The sequence below is a fragment of the Phacochoerus africanus genome, chromosome 15 (genome assembly GCF_016906955.1).
Source record: "Phacochoerus africanus isolate WHEZ1 chromosome 15, ROS_Pafr_v1, whole genome shotgun sequence".
Classification (NCBI taxonomy): Eukaryota; Metazoa; Chordata; class Mammalia; order Artiodactyla; family Suidae; genus Phacochoerus; species Phacochoerus africanus.
Window position 1 is genome coordinate 86,494,744 of NC_062558.1, and position 15,048 is coordinate 86,509,791.

At 36.1% G+C, this 15,048-nt stretch overlaps 1 protein-coding gene across 10 annotated transcripts in view; it reads left to right on the top strand.

The window, feature by feature from the left end:
- The window catches only part of CCSER2 (coiled-coil serine rich protein 2), a 135,356-nt gene extending 122,915 nt beyond the window's left edge, over positions 1-12,441 (top strand). For 6 of the 10 annotated variants that reach the window (XM_047759578.1, XM_047759583.1, XM_047759585.1 and 3 more), the window contains one exon: positions 11,091-12,441. In XM_047759578.1, coding sequence (XP_047615534.1) covers positions 11,091-11,909 — 819 coding nt within the window. In that variant the 3' untranslated portion in view covers positions 11,910-12,441. Of the gene's footprint in view, positions 1-3,540; positions 3,735-3,865; positions 4,238-11,090 lie in introns of those variants that run through there. The other 4 variants (XR_007132125.1, XM_047759580.1, XM_047759582.1 and 1 more) reach the window with 4 other exon arrangements.
- Positions 12,442-15,048: the final 2,607 nt, after the last annotated feature.

A 15,048-nucleotide genomic window follows, 5' to 3' on the forward strand; every position in this document is an offset into this window, starting at 1 on the left:
ATGAACTTATAAGGGTAAATCCAGTAGTTTTTCAGAGGGTTTTGGAATGGATCTCCCCTTTTCCTATACTAAACTTATACGTATTCAGTAAGATAATATTCATCTCCACATTTAGTCAATATGTGCTTGCTAATGCTGATTTTTGGAGAGGTTGATTCTGTAAGTGATGGTAGGTAGTTGAGAGAATCCTCTTCCTCATACATTATCATGTTCAATAATAAATTCTTTTTGATGCCCTCTTGAATGTCAGTTTGAGTGAGCTACCTTTTTTTTTTGGTAAATGCAGAAGCCAGGTAAACTTGGCTGTTAGTCTTTGTAAGGAAGTTTGTTATTCTGGTCTTGTTTTTTAAAATGTATGAGAGTAGTTAGGCCTAAAAAGGTAGCCTATTGTAGATACTGCAGAGTGAAATAACGAATGTTTGCAGGGGCTACTTTGCTATGGTCACTCCAGAAAGCTGCAGTGGCCAGTGTTCCTGGTGAATTGAAGAATGATTCTTTAAAAATGGAGGTAAAAGGGGAGTTCCCATTGTGACGCAGTGGAAACGAATCCAGCTAGGAACCATGAGGTTGCAGGTTCAATTCCTGACCTCACTCAGTGGGTTTAAGGATCTGGCATTGTGGTGAGCTGTGGTGTAGGTCACAGACACGGCTTGGGTCTGGTGTTGCTATAGCTGTGGTATAGGCCAGCATCTGTAGCTCCAATTCAACCCCTAGCCTGGGAACTTCCATATGCTGTGGGTGCAGCCCTTAAAAAAAAATAAAAAAAAAAAAAAAGAAAAGAAGGGGGGGGGCGAATAAAAGGGACATTCTGGTCTTTAATATATTTTTTTCTTTCTCAGGAAATTTTTTACTTCTATTTCTTTTCTCAGTGTATTACCAGTCTTAACTTGATGCTTATCTTCCACTATCAAATTAAAATTTTCTCTACGTTAGCAGAAAATAATCTACATTTAGACATTCAAGGGTCTTCCTATTGTTGATAGGCATTTTTGTCCAAATTGACTTAACTGACATTGGTAGACTCTTTCTAATTTCCAACTGTGTAAAATTAGGAATGATAAGTGTAGCCTAAAATTTAGGTTTCACAGTATAGAAATTTAATAAAAATAATTACTTTTAGCAAGTAAAAGCCTTTATGGTAATCTCAGATAACATTTCTTGTCAGAGCATATGCTTCTAGGAATACTTGGCTTTTCAAAAAGTATATTTTGAGATAATACCTATTTCTGACCATGCCTAAAAAGACTTACAATTTGCTCTTTAGCACTTTGCTTGAAAGACTAGAAGTCTACCTACCTTTACCTTCCATGTGCAGTAATTTAAATTGAAAGAAAAAGTTTTTAAGCAACAAAAATAATGCTTGTTTGTGTCTTAATAGCCATATCCCTTAATAGCTCAGTAGTTTCTTGATACAATGTTGCATAATTTCTAAATGTATAATAGTAACTAAGTCTATTCATCAGAATTGTATTATGGATGACATTCTGTTGTCTTATATTTTACTCCTCCTCTTATAATCTTCAAGAGTTGTTTCACAAACCTTTTTGACAAGTGACACAAATTCATTTTACATCATAGCCCCGTATGTATTTACTGAATGAAACTATGTGTTTACAGCCAACACATACATGTGTGTATATTTAAAATTCAGATAAAAGATTCATGAAACAGTGCTTTCTCTTAGAAAAATGATCATGTTTTCTCAATTTTTTGTTTTGCTTTTTTCATGTAGTGTCATATGAGCATTTTTCATATAGTAAATATTTCCTGAAAACATCATTTTAATGGCTGCATGATAATACATTATCATGGGGATATTATCATTTATTTAATTTTTTCCTGCTGCTGACATTGATATTGTTTCCATTTTCCCCTGTTAGAGATGTTGTTGAATTGCAGTTTATTATTTTGTATAGCTCAGTGTCAGCAGTAGAAGGATGGTACTTGATTAAGGGGTATTTTCTTTGTAGAGGTGCTTAATGTGTATTCTTAAACTGTCAGACATATTCATAAAGCATACATTAACATGGTGCAATCTGATTGGCTTCCGTAAGTGACTGCAATCAATTGTATATGTAAGGAGAACATCAGCTTTAGTGCTTTGATGAGAAATTAGCACTGGGAATGACTTTTCATAAAGATAAAATATATTCATTGGTGAAATGGAAAAGGGTAAATAACTTGATAAAAACTGAACAATTTGATTTTACAGTAAGCTATTTTTTTAAAGTGTGATTGATATAGAATATGTCATTGTGTTCATTTTTGCGGCTAATTGAAGTGCATATTCGTCACTGGTAATTGACTAGAAATGTGCATCAAACTTATGGTCCAGGAGGCCATCCCATAAACATAGGCATAGGTTACTTTCTCTCTCAATACTTTAACAATTATGAGAAACACAGCAATTGCTGTTATCTGTATAATCTTTTCATAACAACCTGCTCTATAGATTGTGGAATTGTTCTGTTAGCTGTATTTGTTGCTGTATCATAGTGCCTGCAGTATCCTACTCTGGATAAAAATGCCATGCATATTGGTCACACCAGTGGAATTTTACTATTATGATGTTATTTAGGTTTTTATTTTCCTCTGAACTGTTCTGCATCCCAGAGGTAAATGCCAATGGGTTCTGTATCTTAGAGATGTAGGCTCTAGAAAATTAAGCATCTCACAGTGATTATGCCTGTGTTGTAAATGCTTACTTAAGTCACTATTATTCACTTAGTTTTTAAAAGCGGTTAATTGATCAACTTATAAAAACCATTGAATTCCTTGTTTCAGAAATTGTTTGTTTATAGCATTTTATTAGTCAGGTGTCTTCCCCAAGTTCTCTTAGATTTAGAGGCACTTTTCTGAGATCTAGGGAGTAAGAGCATTTCTAGTCCCCAGGAATCCTTGGAAGCTGTGATTAGGTTCCTGTGAATTTTGGAGTGGAATTCTTTAGATCTAGTTACACTAGGGATTCATCATGTCTTCCATCTCTAGTGATGTATTGAGCCTTGCAATGTAGAACATCATATTTAAGCCATACTTGAAGATCAGATTATTCTCTAATTGGTCTTTAATGCAGCAGCAGTAATAAACTAACATTGAGTTGTGTTTATTTATAATATGCAAGACCCTGAAATTATTAAAAATAATTTCTACTTACTTTATTAAGGATTACATGCAGCCAAACCTTTTTAGATGTTTGGAATATGAATATTCATTGTGTCAGAATTATTTTCAATATTCTATTTGGTAAGATTCTTCAAGTGGTTTCTTTTAAGGGTAAGAAATTTATATACACTGTTCTGTGGATATAAATATTTGTATTAACTTGCAGACAACTTCAGTGAAAGTATAAATCTATTAAAATATGTTTTCATTTTATATAAATATATTAAAATAATGATACTTAGAAAAATGCAACAAAAGCAAAGTAAATAACTGTTGGCTGCTACCCAGTCATGGCAATTCCTTGGTGTTGTATGTGGTCTCTGACACCATTGTCCTGTCTTTTTCTTGTCTCTGCTCTCCCATTATGCCATTGGCAAGGAGTTGAGAAGTTAGTCCATTACTTCTCTGACAAAGCGTGGTACAGTACAATTTCAGATTTTTTCCTACCACCTTCATTATCACCTCCTTCCCCAGTTTGCATGATGCATGTCAGAGCCTGCATGAAATTACAGGCATGTTACAGATGGCCCTGTTTGCATTTTCTTTTTAATCTATAAAATGTATTTAATAATAATAATAAACTTAGATGAACCAAGAGATAATATTAGGTAATTCCTGTATCCGTTATGCAATAGTGTTTTTATGCTTTAGAACATTTTCTGCCCTCCTGCATACACACATTGACATATTTTTACTCCTTCAGGGCTTGACTAGCTACCATCTTACTGTTGGTGACAAGAATGTTCACAGAAACTGATACGAGCGTTTTTTTCTTTTGTTAATGCTAGACTTTGAATTGGTATGAAATAGTAAAGGTGAAGAGTTTTTCTTAGTGATGAGTGCTTTTTGCCTTTCCTTGTATTCAGTGTGTTTCCTCCAGTGGGCCATTTGAAACTACTTTTTCCCAGAAATGCTGCTCCACAGTATGGCTTGAATTTGGAGTCTGAGTGTTATCCTGTGTAAGACAGATCAATTAAGAAGGAAATAGGGCTTTATCTACCTGAATGTTGTTAATACCTGAATGTTGGTTTTAAATCTGCTTTTTGAGTTTTGAAAATAATTATCTGATTATATTGCATATTCTGAAAGTCTGTGAACTCAGTGGACTTAACCCGCATATCACAGAATAATAAAGTTTTAGTGTTGCATTTAAAATTCTTTGTCAGTTCAAATTTGGGATTTGCCATTTGCTATAAAGTGTGTGAGTTTGGACATACTACTTAATTTCATTAAACTTCGGTTTACTTATGTTCAAAAAGAAGACAGTGCCTTCCACTTAGGGTGTTGTGATAATTAGAGATCATGCCTGCAGACTTAAGAGTTGGACTGTCTACCATTGGGAGCCCTTCTTTTAGAGTCCAGAGTATACTTCTTGTATTTGTAGTTTTTCAGACAATATAATAAGCACTTTGTATGTATGTTATTAATTATTTACAGCAATTGAATGAGGTGCTGGTACTCTTAATGTTCTCATTTTACAGTTATGAAATCCCATTTCTGAGTAGTAAGATAATTTACCCAGTATCTGATAGTGATAGAGCCAGAACTGAAACCCAGATCAGTCTGACTTCAAAAGCTAAGAGTGTTATACCAGCTCCTTCATATACATTAAACATTCTCTGTAAACATTAAAGTGTCTTGCTTGTCATAGCTCTGGTTTATCTCCAGGAGGGCACTTGAGGAACCTTGACTTCTGTGTCATATCAAATTTTTGCCTGCTGTGGATTTGAACATTAAGATATGAATGCCATTATTGAAATATGTTTTTTTTTAATTGCCTTTTTTCAGGGCCACACCCATGGCATCTGGAGGTTCCCAGGCTAGGGGTCGAATTGGAGCTACAGCTGCTGGCCTACGCCAACAGCCACAGCAGTGCCAGGTCCGAGCCATGTCTGCAGCCTATGCCACAGCTCACGGCAACACCGGATCCTTATTAACCCACTGAGCAAGGCCAGGGATCGAAACCGCAACCTCATGGTTCCTAGTCGGATTTGTTTCTGTTGCACCACAGCTGGAACTCCAAAATATGTTTTTGGAGCCTAGAAACCTTGTATTATATAGCAACTAGTTTAGAATTTGCTTTCTTTTTTCCAAGACCCAGCTACAAAAGGGCCTTGGTTTGAATTAATCATCTTCACAACTTTTAATACTCACGAGTGACATTTATTGAGCAATTTTGATGTGTTCTGTGAGGTCCTATCCTAGATGTTTTACATGTTACAGTCATTTTCGTTATTAGAATTAGAAATGGAAAGTAGTTGAATGCATGTTAAGACAGTTTCCCTAACACACTTCATCCAGAAATACCTAGTTTTCAACTAAAAAACATTTTTGGCATAGCTGGTAGGTCATTATAGGAGGTGCAGGTCATGTTGGGAAGTGCTGTGTTCATGTTAACATGTAATGAATCCTTCGTGCTATGCTTCAAACGTGAATCATTAAGCTGACCCCAAGCTTACCTAGAGAAAAAATTTTTTTAATTATGTGTTTTCCATCAGTGTTTTTTTTAAACTTGTTGAAATTACTGCTGTTATCATTGACCTAATAGAGAAATGCCATTTTGATAGTTTATTACCAAAGAAGCAATTCTGGAATATACTACTTACAAATATTCATTTATTATTTTATTTAGCAAATATATATTTAATCCCTACCATGTGCCTAATTCTGAGGATACTAACTACAGCAACAAAAAATGAATAATAAAGCATGATACCTGCCTTAAGGAGCTCATAGTCTGGTTATCTTTGTAAACAGCACAGAGTAGACATTTAAGATAATCATTGAAGGAGTTCCCATTGAAGCACAGTGGAAACAAATACGACTAGTATCCATGAGGACACAGGTTCGATCCCTGGCCTCTCAGTGACTTAGGGATCCGGTGTTGCCATGAGCTGTGGTGTAGGTCGCAGACATGGCTTGGATCCTGTGTTGCTGTGGCTGTGGCGTAGGTCGGCTGGTACAGCTCTGATTTGACCCCTAGCCTGGGAACTTCCATGTGCCACAGGAGCAGCCCTAAAAAGACCCCCTCCCCCCAAAAAAATTATCATTTAAGATATCTATCAATCCCTTGCATAACAGCAACAGTAGTGCCTGGTGCTGGCCCTCTTGACCTTGATACCTATAACTGTTCCATCTGAGAATTCTCTGAGTAATGTGCTGATGTGTATTATCTGACTGCTAAAGTAAGACTTGAAGTTGCTGAATCCAATGAGAAGCACTTAGCTCTTTAAGTCTAGGAATGGGTCCACATTTTAAAGCTTCTGTAAGCAACCCTTCTACAGGTTGCAGGGATGGAGTACTAAAGCTCTGGTTGTCTGTGACTGCATGGGGTTTCCTGACATCCCCCCAGAAGTGGGGAGATTCCTTTTGTCTCTGAGTCTTGTGGACCACTGAAGCTGTGAAGTGAATGGGCTGGTGGGCAACTTTCCCAGATGTCTTTTTTTGATGCAGAGCAGTACCACATCTTACATCTTCGAAACCAGAAACCCAGAATTCATCTTTAAGTTTCTCCCAGCTAGCCACCTATCTGTCTCACCTTCAAAATCTGTTTCTGTCCTTTCCAACTTTCCTCCCTCCCGACATCCTAATTTTAAACTCTTATATTTATAACTTGGGCTGTTAAGCAATAGCGTACTACCTGGCTGTTCCGCTTAACAGTCTCATCCCCTTCTGTTACATTCCTCACTGATTGCATCAGAGTGACATTCCAAAATACACATTGGATATTATGATTCCTCTGCTTAAAATTCATCAGTGTCTCCCCTCATCTATTGTACAGAATGAGAACTACTTGGTCTGACTTGCGTTCATTTATGAGCTAGCTGGCCCTTGCCAACACTTTCCCACCAGCATTGTGCTTGCCAGTTCAGTCTAACAATTTGAATTTACTGGAACATATCATATTCTTGTGCCTTTGTGTTTAGTATGTTCTTCCCTTCTTGTCTACTTGGCAAACTCCTACGCATCTTAAAACTCAGTCAAGATGTTTGCAGTTCTTAGATGCCTTCTGTGACCTGTTGAACCAGGCACGTGTTTTCTTTTTTTTTTTTCCTACATGTTGTTATGCTTGAGACATGGTCTCTTCATTTTTTTTTACGTGACTATCTCTGTCTCTGTCTTTCTCTCTCTCACTCTCTCACGAAGGCTCTCAACGACAGGAATGCATTGTTTTTAGCATCTTTTTTTTCCTGTACCTACTACAGTGCATGATATGCCAGACAGTTTTAAAAATGATTGAGTGGTTTTTGGTATTCCTTCCTATTGATCTTATTATCCATGAGAGCATGGGATTTTTCTTTTTATATTTAGAATTCATTCTAAAAACCATTTGTAGTAGTACAGTAGTAAATCTGGGTAAGATGAATTTTTAACATCTTGCTTTATATTAGTATGGTGGGAGTGTTTAGAATTTGGGTAATTGTACTACAAGCAGCAAGCTGTCAGAACACATCTCTGCTTTGCCTGCAGGATGTTAAGAGGCAACTAGCTTGTTCAACTTGCCAGCAGGTAATTAATAACAGTCCAGTCTTTAGTGGGAAACCAGTTCCACACAACTTTTACACATCAGGAGTAAGTCATTTCTTTGGTCTTCACTGAGGTGATGTCTTGATCTTCTTCAAGAGACTTTTTTCTTTATAAGTAGCAGAATGGATTTCCAAACTGATTTTCAAATAAATAATAAAACAAGATGTTTATTTTGGGATAGGGAAATTATATCACTAAAATAAACTTTTAATAAAAATAGAAATACTATTTATTCAGCATTTAGAAATGATGGATTTATTTAATGTAATTAAATGATTTTGTAGACTTTTTTGTGTAATCGTGGACTCTAACTCTTCTCAGTTAAAAGACTCAAAATTTTATTATTCTTAAAAATCCTGATTATTTTCTAATCTTTAATATTTGATATTGAGCTTTATTGCATTTAATACATGCAGAACATCTTCTGACACTCTGATGTATTTCCATTTAGTTCTCTTATAAGCATTAGTTATTTGGGTAGTATAAGTAATCAGAAAATTGAAAATGGATAATTTATCTACAGTTCATACTGCCCCTTTTCTGGAGGCTTGATTATCTTTTTTTTTTTTTTTTCCTCTGCTTTTTAGGGCCGCCACACCTGCAGTATGTGGAAGTTCCCAGGCTAGGGATTGAATCTGAGCTACAGCTGCTGGCCATAGCAACACAGATTCTGAGTCACATCTGTGACCTGTATGACAGCTCATGGCAATGCCGGATCCTTAACCCACTGAGCAAGGCCAGGAATTGAACCTGCATCCTCATGGATACTAGTTGGGTTCATTACTGCTAAGCCACAACGGGAACTTCTGAGGCTTGATTATCTTAATAATCAGTTTAATACATTGTCTTAATTAGAAAATTTTACCTTTTTATGCTTTGAGCTGATTAGCATATGTTTATACATTTTTTATGGGTAATAGACATATTACAATAAAATCATTTTAAAATTGTCACTGATATTTTCAACGATCTTAAATTGCTTCAAGATTTTTAGCTCGAGACTAGAATATCTTGTTTTTAAAGATGAAAAAAGGTAAATAGGGAAAACAAATCCCCATTCAATCAGCCATTTGTTGTACTTTTCTCCTTCTTAGTTGCTTTGTTTTTTCCTTAGGTAGATTTTGGTTTGCTTAATATGGTCATCCTTTATACCTTTACTAATCTTTCTAAAATGTGTATCACTTTGGCCTGGTCAGTTTTTTCTACCTTGAAGAGAGCCATGAATTAATTCTTTGGTGATTTTACCTCTAAATCATCTTGGTGGTAATATATTGTGAAAATGTCCGGTGAATTTAAGTAGGACATTTATCTTGAATTAGATCTTGAGATAGCTTATTTATTTTAAATATTCCAAGATGAGGAGTTCCTGTCGTGGCGCAGTGAAAATGAATCCATTTAGGAACCATGAGGTTGCAGGTTTCATCCCAGGCCTTGCTCAGTGGGTTAAGGATCCGGTGTTGCCTTGAGCTGTGGTGTAGGTTGCAGACGCAGCTCGGATCCTGCGTTGCTGTGGCTATGGCATAGGCCAACGGCTATAGCTCAGATTAGACCCCTAGCCTGGGAACTTCCATATGCCGTGGGTGCAGCCCTTAAAAAAAAAAAAAAAATTCCAAGATGAGAAAGAGTTTAATGTAATATTCTGTGTAGATTAATTTTGAGCAGTCATTTTCTTGACTTTATTACTTTTTTAAATAGCAAGTAAACCCCATTCAATCACGACCAACGATCTTTCCATGAATCAGTGAATTTTGTTCTCAGTCACCATAACCCTTTCACCATCTGATCCCTGACAGCTGACTCTGGCACTTATTGTCAAGTGCTAGTCAAAGAGGTGAAAAAAGTAGCAAAACACAAGCAATGCATTATAAATAGATTCACCCTTTCTGTTGGAGAAATTAGAGATATGGTGTAGATTTGTTTGTGAATTAGCATGGTAAAGAAATTATTTTATGAATAAAAAATGGTCTTTCAAAAATGTTGATGTTTTAAAGCCCCTTTGCCAAACCTTTTGACATTTTCAGCCCACATTAGTTAGTAGAGAGTATATGTGAGTGTATGTATGTGTATGTGTTTTAAAATATTTATAGCAACCATCCCTATATCACGATATGACCAATAGGCTCATCACCCATATACTTTAACTAGTTGGCTCATTGAAAGATAACTTTAAGATTCATATTTCTTTACGGAATGCCCCAAAGTAATGAAAGTTGAATGTTTCCTCTGGTTTGTATATAATGTAATCACACAGTGAGCTCCAAAGAAGTGTGTACAAGGCATATCGGCCTTAAGAACTTTGCTATTGTAGGCTTCTGAGCTTTAGTAGTCAAGTTATAGGCAACTTCACATCTGTTTCATTCTCAGACATCATTCAGAAGTCTGGTTATTTTTGAATCCGACTAGGAATCATGAGGTTGTGGGTTTGATCCCTGGCCTCGCTTAGTGGGTTAAGGATCCGTGTTGCCATGAGCTGTGTTGTGGGTTACAGACTTGGCTTGGATCTGGTGTTGCTGTGGCTGTGGTGTAGGCTAGCAGCTGTAGCTCTGATTCTACCCCTAGCCTGGGAACCTCCATATGCCACAGGTGCGGCCCTGAAAAGACAAAAGACACACACACAAAAAAGTTTGGTTATTTTTAGTTTTATTTATGGACATTCACTCTTGGGAAGTGTAAATCTGTTTTCCCCATATCAGCCATAACAGAATGGCAGTGGGACAGAAGAAATAAGCTGTGAAAACATTTTATTCTAAAACTTTTCAACAAGAATATTAAAGGTAGGTTAATGTTAGATAAATGTGTTGATCTGTTTTTGTTTAATTACAGTTTCATATATACTGAGAATATAATCATTCTAAACTGTGTTTATCTTCTGGTAATTTTAATTCTTGATAGAAGTACAGCACCTGACAGTTTAAATTAATGCATCTTTTAGCAAAGTGTACTGAAGTGGTATTATACAGTTTTCCTTTTTAAAAAATTTTTTAAATGGGTAATATTCTGAAGGTCATAGTTACTATCTGAAAATTTTATGGAGATTAATCCAAAGTGCTGTAGAAATTATTGTGTCAAGCTCTTATATATAGTTTTAAATAATTAATGAGCCAGTAGGATAGGAATCTTTTTTCAGCAATGAATCAGTACTTTAGGATACTTATTTTCTCCTGTTCTATTTTGGATGTTGTTTAATGTTTATTGCCTGTACCATTTCTTTGTTTGCATTATCACAATGTGTGTCTCATGAATTACTTGAATACTGCAATTTATTTTTTGATTTAAAAAACCCCACATACTTTCCATATTAAAACATAACAAGTATCAACACAGCCTATTTGGAACTTATATTGATTCTGGATGATGTTTCTAAAATGAATTCTTGTTAATACTATTTTTAATTTTAATAGCCTCCAGTACTACAGCCTTCCAGCAGCCTTCCCAGACCCACAGACCACGCCCAGGGAAAACTAATAAAGCCGCAACATATCGAGGCCCACAGTGAGTGCAAAGTCCAGAGCAAACATCAGGGTGTTGCACATCTGGACAAAGGCTTTACACATGGCTTGCAACAGGAAAGCAACCATGGTCTGGAAGATCAGCCTTTTTCTCCGAGCCTGCTATTCACTAAGGATGTGGTGAAGAGTACACCTTCTGAAGCAAACTTGAACATGACCACGAATTGTCAAGAGCCTTATCATTTGGCAAATGATCAAATTAATGACATGCAAGTTGTACCCACTTCTCTTCAGACACTTCCCCCGTCAAGTACAGTAGACCAGGCTAAGAGAGTTGGAAGAAATCAAACTTTACCAGAGGGCTACACATCTCAGCCCAAGTCCTTGCATCTTTTGAAGCCATCCATCTTAAATTCTTTGGTACCTCCTCCAGTTCCTGAAACATCTCCAGGTAGGACTCCCACTTGTAAGAAGTCACCAACAATCACACCAGATAATTCAGCAAAACTTCAGCCAACCTCTAGTCAAACAAATCTTGCAAATAATCCAAATCCAAAAGTATCTAAGCTCCGCCCCCCTTCTGGCTCTTTCAAACAAAAACAAATAAGCAACCCCCGCCTAGAACCTCAAAACTTCCAGGCCAAGACAAGCATCCCAAGGCCACTGACAAGAAGAAAAGAAATCATGCAGAATACTAAAGACAATTTGAATTCTGGGGATTGTTTGGCCTCTAATCAATATTCTCATCTTCCTAAACCAAAGATACATTAAATACATAGCCATCACCTGCCAATTTAAGAAAATCAACAACAATCTGTTCTGTACTAGCTTTATGTGCAGTTTGCTACCATGATGGAGGTTCCATTGAAAGCTTTCAAATCTTAAAATTAAAATGTGGAAGCTTCTTCTAGTTCGGCTCTTCCATTTATATCCTGGTTGAAGTACATAGCATTTGAGCATATTTGTCTCAGGTAAACAAAAAGTTTGCTTACCCACTCACAAGTCTACAGAAGGCTCTAATCATGTTATCCATCTCTCTGCACATTAGGAAATTCATAATATTCCATTTGGTGGGCAACAGATGTGCTTTGCTGATCTAGTCCTTTTAAGGTCTGTGTTAATTGTGGTTCTGAGAGCCTCACCCTTTTCACTTGTCCCTCCTGTGAATATGGTTACTATTTTAACTAAAGATTTGATGATAATGGAAAATGGTAGTCTGTAAACAGAGTTCTGGCCAGTGATTTGTATATATAAAAGGTCTATGCAAACGCTCTGTGATGAATAAAGGAGATCGGGCTTTTAATGGGAAGTTTATGTAAATTTTATTTTTCTTTGCTCTCTAGTCTCAATATTTATTTGTTTACCAGACAAATTCTCCAGGCTACAGTGTTTCACATTTTATATATATATATATAAATATATATAAACATATCAATTATATGTTGCTTTAACATTTTGTTTTACACACACACACACACACACACACACACACACCCACCCACTCCATTTGTGTTTGTTTTTACTGGATACATTTGGGAAAGCTTGAGTGAGGATACATCTTGAAATCTGATCTAAAGATGTATTCTTTTGTAACATACGTTGGTGCTAGAGTTTTGCTGGTAATTCCATTTTGAACCCTATAGGTTTATGGATCCATGATAGCTGTTTAAGGTTCCACAGCATATATTTTAAATTAAATGTTTATTGTAATACTTATATTTATTGACTTTCTGCTAATATCTGAAGATTGGAATAATGGACTTGAAATGTTTGCACAAAACATAGGGATTTAAAACTATTTTCTATAGCAAAATGAGTTAAAATATTTTGAGTATAATTATAAATTTAAGTAAGACTATCTTGAGAAAACTGGAATTTGTAATTGTGTTTTTCTGAGTTTTCCAGGTTTCCCTTTTATGTTTGTCCATGTTTGAGTAACAGTTTCTTGAAAAGTAGATTTGGGAAGGAAAATAAAATTGGAAAGGGAAATTGCATTTTATTAAAAGGTTTTAAAAGCTATTTCGATGGCAATATGCTTACTTGTTTTAGTGTGCTAAGAAGGTATCTGTGGAACTGCCAAGGGACCACACACAGTAACCTAATCGTGCTGTGGGCCACTCATCAGTGGTTCAGTGCACTTGCCCTCTCCTTCTTCCAAATCATGGCATCTCTAGGCTGTTCACCTGTTACTGCTTTCATTAGAATTAATGTATTTCAGACAGATAGTATTTACAAAGTCAGTTTTGTTGTCATCAACTGACCAAAAATTTACCAAAAGAGATTATGGCCAAAAAGTCACTCAAATTTCTAGGTTCCCTATGAAAAATGTACATCATCCCTTTTTAGAGAAACAGCACAGCAGGTGCTTTAGTGGAGATTTGGAAAGAGGTGTTTACCATTTTGATGCCATCTTCCCTTACCCATTGGGGAACCACTTGAGTAAACTCGCCATTCACTGGATACTAGCCATTCTTGGCTTTGGTAACAGGTGGGTAACGAATCTTGTATCATTCTTTCATCTAACAGCACTTCTACTGCAGAAGCACTAAAGTTTAGAAAGTTTTTCACATAGTCCAGGTATCATTAGTATACTAAGTGATCAGACATATCAGGAAAGCTTCTTTTCCTCGCCAAGGGGAGCAGTAATAGTTGATGCTGTAAGTGGGTACATGTGGTCTTTCATTTTGAAGGAGAAAGAAAACTGATCTCAGATATTGCTAATGGGATGTTTCCCTAAAGTAAAACATACTGCTTAGTAGGCTTTGGTTTATTTAGAAATTGATATAGACGCTTGTGAAACATCATTTACAAGTAGCCCTTTATCTTGAGGGGAAAAGTGTTAAATTTTTACTTGATTTTTAACCCCCTTAGTCTGAGGGGGGAATGTCTTTGTGTGTTAAAAATGTTTCTCCTGCGATGTGTTTATTCTAGTTCTTCTCCTGATCTATATTTTTCTCCCTGATGAATTTTCAGAAATATTAATCCATCAGTTCAATTCCTCTGTACCTTTGTTGAGCCTTAATCTTGGCAGAAGGCTCATCAATGCAATATAATTATGAAGCATACTATATTTAAGAGAAAAAAATCTAGATGTTTGTGTGAAACAATAAAATATTTGCCTGCAGTTTTATTTAAAAACTGCAAGAATATTATGCTTCTCTGCTCCTTAGTAAAGTTAAGTTAGAAGTGGGGTGGGGATGTGGCTCACTGGAATAATCAGAGATCTCTCCCAGATTTGGCTTCATCTCTCTTTAGTGCTTCTACCCATCACCTCTGTGCCAAATCCTTCTCCACGGGAACTCAGATCACTTTTTATTCCTTGGTTCTTGTGATTTCAGTGAAGATGGTTGCAGTGCAAGAGTTCCAAATCCTGAGGAAGAAGTCTTAACGGGTGTTGATGAAGCTTCACATCTGTGAAAGAGAAAATAGAGTATGTGGAATACATTTGGCTGTTAGTGGGATGCATATCAAATTCCTTAAAGACAGCTTGGCCTAAGGAGTTAATCAGTATAAGTGCAGTTGATTTTAAGGCATTAAAGGATTACATAGTTATATCATTTAGAATGTTTCTAATAACTGAGACCCTTCTAGCACTTTTCTTTTGGAGTCTTTTAATTTGTGCAATATTTTCAGGCATATAGACTACTGTTCGTTGTATTTATATAGATATTAGGGAACTTTATTAAGTATTTTAACAAGTAAAAATCTGAATCTGAAAGAAAATATCAGATTTGCACTTTAAATGAGCTGAATTGCTTGGAGTTGTGCCTGAAATATCGAAATGCCTCCTATTGGGTGTGGCTTTCTTTGTTGAAATGAATTTCTATGTATTGTTGCTGTTTGAAGTACAGCCTCTCACAGTTTTATCCTAAGCATGTCACTTTTCCCATTAAAGCACTAAGTTCTTTGA